Consider the following 8,702-nt stretch of genomic DNA (forward strand, 5'->3'; position numbering starts at 1 on the left):
CACAATTATTATTTTCACATATAATAACATTACAGTTTATAAAACTTGTGTTGAATGTGTTTTTCGAAAGGGCGAAAACACGGAGAATGTATTTTGTTGTAATTTTTTAATTTCTTTGATAGCCTTGAGCAGAAAGAAAAAAATGAACCAAATGTACCTACAGGAGGGAATGTTTATTTAAGGTGTTTCTCACATGCTCATTAATCTAAGGGTAATTAGATTTAGTTGGATATTTCGATTTGATGCTCCGTACTACATTCCTGCGTGCATAGAAAACACACAAAAACGTGATTTGGAGGTTAGAGCTCCCCAATGTGAGGGTTTGTTGCTGAGTGCTTTATTTTTTCGGCAGTGAACTATTTATTTAAGTTATTGCAACAATCCTGTCTGCATTATACTTTTTTATTGCTAGTGTATAAAATGTTTTATTTGCAGACTGACGCATTATGTTAGATTAATGCGTGGACGTTAAATTCGTAGCAAGTAGCTGGACGACAAAAAGTGTCTTACAAGGCGATAAATACATTAATAAATAAATAAATACATATAAAATGACAAAGGTAATAAATTATGAAACGAGTATTTCGAAGACTTAAAGTTATTCCAGATTTAAAAAAACAAAAACAAACATGAACTCCAATTAATATAAAATACAAATGAATAATGAAGAAACCGACAACGTTTCTGGGTGAATTTTAAACGTGCTTGCCTCTTTTTACCCGTATCGATGTGGTGTATTTGAACGTCGCACCCTCCTGCAGTCTCGGCCGCGGTATTGTTGCCCTCGGCTTGCAGCTGTAGTGTCTTCTCGGTCGTATTGTACGACAACCGCGGTCTGTGTATCGTTGGAGAGATGCCAGTTTTTCTATTCGCTTAATGTTACTCTTTTCATAAAAGTTTCGTAGCTCGTATTTTTAACCGTAATCCCCAGGCACGTTGCTAGCATCGCGCTAGCCAGATTGCTAACCAGTCGGAAAATGAACTCCAGCACGCACGTCATTCAGGTGACAAATGTCTCCCCGAGTACGACGTCCGAGCAAATGAGGACTCTGTTCGGGTTCCTCGGAAACATAGAAGAGCTCAAGTTGTTTCCACCTGAGTGAGTATTTTTCATTAAACTCGCACATTGGTCACCTCCGCGTACCCTCTTAAGGCCTGTAGCGCAGAGTAGGCCTCGCTGCATAGCTCGCTAATGCTAACGGTATTTGCCCGCGCCTTGGCCGAGCTGCAGTCGACCCTACACCCCAAAAAAACGCAATTACTGTTTGATAAACACGTATATCTTCTTTTTAGACACATTCATTCAGCCATTCCCCGTCTTCAAATAATCACGAATGTTTAAACCAGTCCGACCTCATTGGACCTGGTTTCTACAACATGTTTGTGTGTACTTCCACAGTCTATTGACTTAATCAGCGACACAATTAGGTTTCAATGTATTACGGTTCACTCAATAAATGTTTGCACGCCAGTGGTTTTAGCTGTTAAACGTGATTTCGCATCTACCAAAACGATGGTTGACGGTTTAATTACGTGGATCAGTGTTGATAATCAACAGTAGACAGTCAGGTTATTGGTACTGATGGTTATATTACATTATATTTTGTTTTTCACTTACTCACTTTTTTCACTTACCTAACCCTATTGGTCAGTATGTGCCCATGATTCAGTAGTATCAAGATTATAAATTAAAGAATGTTTCCCTGTGCTCAAGGTGGTGATGGTTTTTAGTTGTTGTTTTTTTTTTGACTGATCAACTGGTGACAAGTGAGTTTTTTGGTAAGATGGCGAAAAATGTGATAATTGTCAATAGAATTTTAAAGATGGATACCTAATGTGTAACAGACCAGACATCCTTCATCTTAATATGCGAGTAGATTATCTATTTAGATTATATAGATTATTTGTCAGTTATATTAAGGATAGGGGTAATGTCACTGCAGCTCTATTCTACCTTGCATTAGAAAAGCATTTCCTTGTGCAAACGCCAACATCAGTGACTCCTTTTAGATTTCATAGATTCCTGCAGAAACTTGAATTGGTGCATTTTCATTTTCAAGACTACAGGAGAAAATAATTGTGCTCTGCTTTGTATTCTCTTGTGATTTACATCTGGCCACTGCAGGTAGGAGATGTCTTAAGACCGCTTCACAGGCAAACCAGACATGCATCAAAATGCACACAGTCGATCTCAAGTCATATTACAAAAATCAAATGAGTTGAAGATGTTCAGGGGTTTAAATGTGCATGACTAGCAGCACATTTAATTCTCAACAGAGTGGACAAATCATCCAACACTCTGAAACTGTTGTTTAATAAGATGTGTTTTGTTTTTTCTATTCTATCTGAACTATTGTAAGCAGAGGACACATCAGGACATGCTGCTTTTCTCTTCAGCCTTTCATTACCTCAGTTGTCCCTGGGGACTTAAAGATGACATGTTGGGTCTCCTTGTTTGTATTCTTTGCACAACATATCTGTATTTTTTTCCAGTGACTCTCCCTTGCCTGTGACTTCACGTGTCTGTTTTGTAAAGTTCCTTGAATCTGAATCGGTGGGGGTTTCTCAACACCTGACAAACACCGTCTTCGTGGACAGAGCCCTGATTGTGGTCCCTTTTGCTGAAGGTGGGTGTCTTTAATATTCTTATGTCACTCACATGACAATCTCTCAACACACATCGCAATGCATACGTGTATTTATCAGCATTGAAAACACTATCTGAGCAATTGTGAATTTTTCTTGACCAATCTGCTCGCTAAGCTTTTCAATGCTTGGCATATGTAGGTATGTAAAAGGGATATGTGCATTTGTGTCCATGTCTTTCAACCTAGCTGTAAACTTCTCTCTCTGTTATTTGTGTTGTGGTTTTCATAGTGGACAAGTCATTTGCAGAGAGCCCCTTCCTTGCTGGCTGACAGTGGTCCTCTGCTGCCATCAGGAGATTAGAAAAAATAATGGCACCAGGCTCGCAAGCCACCCTCTCTCTTGTTCAGCAGTAATATATTAACTCTGTTTTTTCTCTCTCTGTTCAAGGCATCATTTCTTTATATTAAAAAAAAAGTTGGCCACACAACTCTTAAGCAACAAATACGGGAGTTGGGGAGAGGCTTTAGGGCGTTCTCAACTCCTCACTCGAAGTATCTTAAAATCTTGCAAATTTAATGTATGTTGATAAGTAGGCATGCACCAAAGTAGGGATGCCCTGGGCAGATCTGCAGCAAGGCATTTTCTAAACAAAATTCATATCTACTGTTAGCCTTGAACCATATCCTATCCTTTGTTTATATTTTAAACATTTTCTACGTTCAATGCATCAGTCTCCAAAATGTTCCTTGATCCATACTAACAACATTCACTTGAGGAAAAACACTTGATGCTTAAGTTTCACCATCAACGGATGTGCAGTTAAAAGGGTCTAATTTGATAATGATATAAACATGCTGATATTTTATATAAATAGACTGCACTTACACATGTGTTTTCACTTACTGGCTGATTAGACCTAATTTTTAGGTTCATTAAAATGGGGCTGTTGCTGAGGTCACCAAACTCCAGGTTCTACCTAAACAAGTGCAATAACGCTTAGAAATGGTGATGGAGATGACAACCAAGGCTCAAACTGCTGAGAGGTATAATCAGCCAGACAAGTGAGAATAGTCTTTCAGAACTGCACTTGTGGTTTTGGCTTGTTCAGGCCAAGTACACAGTACATCACAAAGAAAAATATAAAAACTGGATCAGGACTTGGTATTAGCGGATATTAACTTGTTCAGAATGAGAACAAAAATAAAATGTTCGGGACCTCCCTACACCAAGCATAAAGCATGCACGATAGATTAACTACTCAGCGCTGCATGCAAGTTTAGATTATAAAAGTGTGCCACCATCTACTGTTATTTTCAGTGGAAGTTATTTAGCATATAATTTGGTGATTAATCACAATAAGTGCACAGACTGCCTTTGGCTTATACTTGCTTCATGTGCCAAAGCATTATAGTGTTTTAGAATGTGCATTTGTGTTTCCAAATTTCCACTAACAAGCTAAAAAGTAGTGTTAAGCCTCTGCTTGATGTTGCAGTAAAAATGCATTTTTCTCAATTGACCCTCTCCACACATGACTCTGAAAGAGTTGAGTGAATCTCGCATTTAACAGTGGTATTTCTTTTGTTGTTGTGTTTTACAGTTCTTTTTCCTGGTTCAGCCAGCCCTATATACCAGGCCCTGCTGAAAATGCCACCAACAGTTTTGTCCTCTGCAGCCTTATCCTGTTTCTCAAGTGTCCTTTCTGTTGTGTGTGTGTGTGTGTGAGAGTGCGTGCGTGTCTCTCTCCCCCTCTCTCTCTCTCCCTCTCTCTCGCCCCCCTTTTTTTAAAATGTCAATATGTCAGATTTAAAGTAGCCTGTTTTCAGATTGCGCAACTGTGGATGATCATCTTCTTAAGATTTTGTTTTTTGATTTTTACTGTTTGGATCTACAACTTTGGGCACATTTTTCCTGATTTTATCACAGCTTTTGCTGGCACTGTTTATTGTAGATTATCATAGTTTTTAAAAAAGTTTATTTACTGACATACTGTTGACTAACATCAGTATTGTAGCTCGTTAATAGTATTTTATCTGGTTGTAAAGTAAGTTATTTTTTCCCTTTTCCCCTGTGGTGGTATTGTACAAAGTAACCATGATCAGCCCAGAAAAGGTAACATGACTAAACCTTTTCTGTGTTTTGTATTAATAGTGGTAAGTTATGTTGAAATGTACCTTTTTGTCTACACCCAAATCATGAACTTTGTTTTCTGTATCTCAATGTTTTTGTGTGCTTTATAGCGAAGCAGCCGGCGTGAGTCGCTTGTTCATAAAACCTCTAATGAAAGTTGAGAGCACATCCCACGGGACAACTGGCTGTGCTTGCTTACGTTTGGTTCATGACTTAAAAAACAAGTACAGGTGATAAAATCTTGGCAGTGTTGACCACAGTGTGTATTGTGACTTTTAAATTCATAGCTGCTAATCCTACAATCATACTTTGACAAAAAAAAAGTCAGGGATCAAGGATTACAGATGAGTCGAAGTGGATATATTATTATTTTTTATTTTCCACAACAGAGTAGTTAGACTGAGGTGGCTTTTCTGCAAGTCTGAGTGTTTATCGATGTTTCTTGGCGCATGTACTGAAATTTTATTTTCCTCCAGGAGTCATTCCTGATGAATCTAAAGCTATGTCGCTGCTTGCTCCAGCCAATGCCGTGGCAGGAATGATGCCTGGAGGAGGCCTTCTTCCAACACCCAATCCACTGGCATCAGTTAGTATTTGCTTAGTTTGTGCCTTTCATAGAAGCGACTACTGTGTTTAGGCATAGTTTGTTGCATGCAGATTTTGTCAGTCCTTTCATAATTAAGCTGCTTCTGAGTGCTTTGCCTTATATTTCAACTCTCTTTGTCCACTATTCCAGATGGGAGCGACACCATTTGGAGGTCTTGGAGCTCCCAACATGGAGCAAATGGCTGCCATGGGAATGCCTGGACCAAACATGAACCCTCAGGCTCTGTCTGCAGACTTCCTGAAGCTCATGCAGTCCATGGATCCCAAGTAAGAAACTATAATGTGTCATTCAGAGACAGAGTGGTGTGCTTACATTTATTTGTGTGGAAAAATCTAAATGATCACTGGTACTTGCAGATTGAATCCATTAGCTGCTGGGCTGAACATGAATCCAGGGCTTAAGAGCGATGCCTCTAACAAGGAGATTGAAGAGGCCATGAAGAGAGTCCGAGAGGCTCAGTCGTTGATCTCTGCAGCCATTGAACCTGGAAGTGAGTGATTATCTTGTATTAGTGGTTTATAATAACCTCTTTAAAACTTACAAAGGAGGCAAAATACAAACCTCAGACTGTGAATTTTATACTTGACTCTTTATAATACTGTTTAAAAAAGATTCTTGCTTTAGCAGGTTTTAAAACAGTCTTAAGCTTGTACTACATGGTTGATATTTAACATTGTGCAATTGTTTTTGTAGATAAGAAAGACGACAAGCGCAAGCATTCCCGCTCTCGTTCGCGGTCTCGTCGCAGACGATCCAGATCTCGCTCAAGACACAGGTAAAGACAAAGCTGTCGGCAAGCAGAGTGATGAGCTTTGTGTCCACATAGAAAATGCTAAAACAAGAATTTCGTCATGATTTTGGCAGACGCTCACGGAGCAGATCTCGGAAGAGGTCACATTCGAGGAGCAGAAGGAGGTCCAGGAGCCCACGGAGGAGGAGGTCCCACTCCCGAGAAAGAGTTCGACACAGTAGATCAAGGTCAGCATCTCTAATGTGTAGCTGTCTTGTAGTTTTATTATAACTTCCTGCAGAAATGGGTGGATTACAAGAATAACAGGACTGAGAAGATATGATCACCACTTCATCTGAATACAACACTTATCAACTTGTAAATACAGTCGAAGAACAAGACCTATTAAATTTAACTATAAAATAGTAACCTTTCACGTGATATTTTAAATGTTAATAGAAAAATTTGAAGTTTCGAATGAAAATATAGATTAAAAATGGAAACGGCGGTGTTCTTGGCCAGAAAGAAGAGCATGTCAACAATGTCCAGCCATGAGCATGTACCCTTATTCAAATAATACGGCTTTCCAGTTTCTCCAGCTTTAAAATACAGAAATTGTTCCTTCTTCATCTATGTGCTGTTAATTACAATATTTGTGACTTTGTCTCTTGAGCAGGGACCGGAGAAAGGAAGAAAAGTCTAAGAAGAGGTCAAAAACACCCCCCAAGAGCTACAGCAGTGCCAGGAGATCTCGAAGCATCAGTCGGTGAGTGATTTGAGTGCAGTGATACTCGTTCCTGTTAGACGCATGTGTCGCTTGCAACGAATGCACTTTCTTTCACTGAATTAATCACAAGCCAACATAAATCCAGAGAAGAGTGAAAGTATTTTTTTGTTCTTACCTTGTCAGAAGGCACAGGCGAAGCCGCAGTGCATCTCGTTCCCCCAGGAAGAAGCCTTCCAGGTCTCCATCCCCCAGACGGTGAGTTGCGTGATGTGCAATATGACTTAATTTTACACACAAGTAAAAGGCTGAAAATAACAATATAATGAATTAATAATGTTCATAGTCACAAGAAGGAGAAGAAGAAGGACAAGGAACGTGAGAAGGAGCGGGATAGAGACAGAAGAGAGGACAGGGACCGGAGTAGGGATGAAAGGGAACGCTCCAACAGTAAAAAGAAGAAGAGCAAGGATAAGGAACGCGAACGAGACCGCAAGTCTGATAGTGAGAAAGGAGACGTAAAGGTATGTCCAGCTTTACGATGGGAACGTTGAGGAGCTCCCAGCTCTCAACTATTTTCAGAATTCCTTTAATTAGTCATTAACGGCGTTAACTTGTGGTGACAACAGGTGACCCGGGATTATGATGAGGAGGAACAAGGTTATGACAGCGAAAAGGAAGGAGAGGAGGAGGACGACGAGAGGAAGAGCGACTCTGACTCTGCCTCGTCCCCCAAAGGCCAGGAGGAGAGGGAGAGATCTGAGGGCCAAATTTCCAAAAAGTCAAAACTAAATGGAGATGATCACCATCAGGAAGACATGGAGATGAGCGATTAAAAACATCCCGGAGACCGTTATCTGTCCACTGTCCTTTTATATTTTTAATATCGGCCACATCATATCTGTGCCTGATTGTCCTGTTGAAAAGATTTGTTGTCTTAACGTTAGAAGCCTTGTGGGAGGGGAGTCGAATAATTTTTGTAAAGATGAGAGAAAACGAGACCTAAAATAACACAAGTCGTGGTTTTAAATTGTTATTGCTGTACTTTTTTAAAGATCTTGATTTTGTGTTCAAACTTTGTGTTTCTGACAGTAGAATACACAGCGTTTTCCTCTGAAATGCTGTATTTGTAAATATTGCCAGAACTGAACCCTTTCCTCAGCCAGACTGTTAGTAATGCACCACTCAGCACTGGCTTTATCTTAGTTGTATTGTTTTTTTGTTTTTTTGTTTGGGTTGCTGAACCATTTCTGCTCATGTGTAATGCACCCGGTCGTGTTTCAGCTTACCTTCCTATAACGCTTTGTAACTGTACACTGTAGACTGAAATACGTTGCAATGGAATACTTTGTTTGCAACAGATTTTCCAGAGGAAGTAAATAAAAATGGATCAAACCGTCAACTCGTTTTCCGTTTTCTTATAAAGAAGTTTGACATTTCGGAGTAAATGAGAATAAAAATTGGTTTAGGGATGTCAAAAGGGATTTTTGTCTGAGCCTTTAATTGGCTGTTTGTCGTTTTGGCCAACCATACATTTGAAAATTTAATTTTAGGTCAAACAACAAATGGAAAATCGAATTTTATTATAAAATTAACTGAATACATGGTGGTCAATAGAAAACAGACTTGTGGCTTCAGATAGGTTAAAAAAAAAAACAACCCTTAGCGTACAAATATTGTTTTAAGAAACATGGTAGTCCATACTCTATATTGAAAATTTTAAAACAGCGTTACAGACTCAGTTTTTCCTGTACTGTATATGGATATTAACATGCTCCAGTAATGTGGATGCTGAACAGCACCACAACAACCATAACATCCTCCAGATCGCCTGTCTATTTTCAACCCCATGACATGAACTGTAGCAGGTGCTATACACTGTCATGACTTTGTGGCCTTTTCCACATGCAAATGAGTGTCGTACA

General features: G+C 39.4%; 1 protein-coding gene across 2 annotated transcripts; it reads left to right on the forward strand.

Annotated features, from left to right (window-relative positions):
• The first annotated feature begins 756 nt into the window (after positions 1-756).
• On the forward strand, positions 757-8,173 carry LOC310925870 (uncharacterized protein). 2 transcript variants are annotated; one of them, XM_083887905.1, is made up of 11 exons: positions 757-1,099; positions 2,494-2,627; positions 5,193-5,302; positions 5,453-5,589; positions 5,680-5,813; positions 6,017-6,098; positions 6,188-6,301; positions 6,730-6,819; positions 6,964-7,035; positions 7,124-7,301; positions 7,407-8,173. In XM_083887905.1, the coding sequence occupies exons 1-11, from the start codon at positions 978-980 to the stop codon at positions 7,611-7,613; spliced, it is 1,380 nt and encodes a 459-aa protein (XP_083744031.1). In that variant the 5' UTR covers positions 757-977; the 3' UTR covers positions 7,614-8,173. The 2 variants fall into 2 exon arrangements, with proteins under 2 accessions (XP_083744031.1, XP_083744032.1); XM_083887906.1 differs by lacking the exons at positions 757-1,099; positions 2,494-2,627 and adding an exon at positions 4,334-4,946.
• The last annotated feature ends 529 nt before the right edge of the window (positions 8,174-8,702 follow it).

Source organism: Microchirus variegatus (assembly GCF_963457635.1).
Source record: "Microchirus variegatus genome assembly, chromosome: 4".
Lineage (NCBI taxonomy): Eukaryota > Metazoa > Chordata > Actinopteri > Pleuronectiformes > Soleidae > Microchirus > Microchirus variegatus.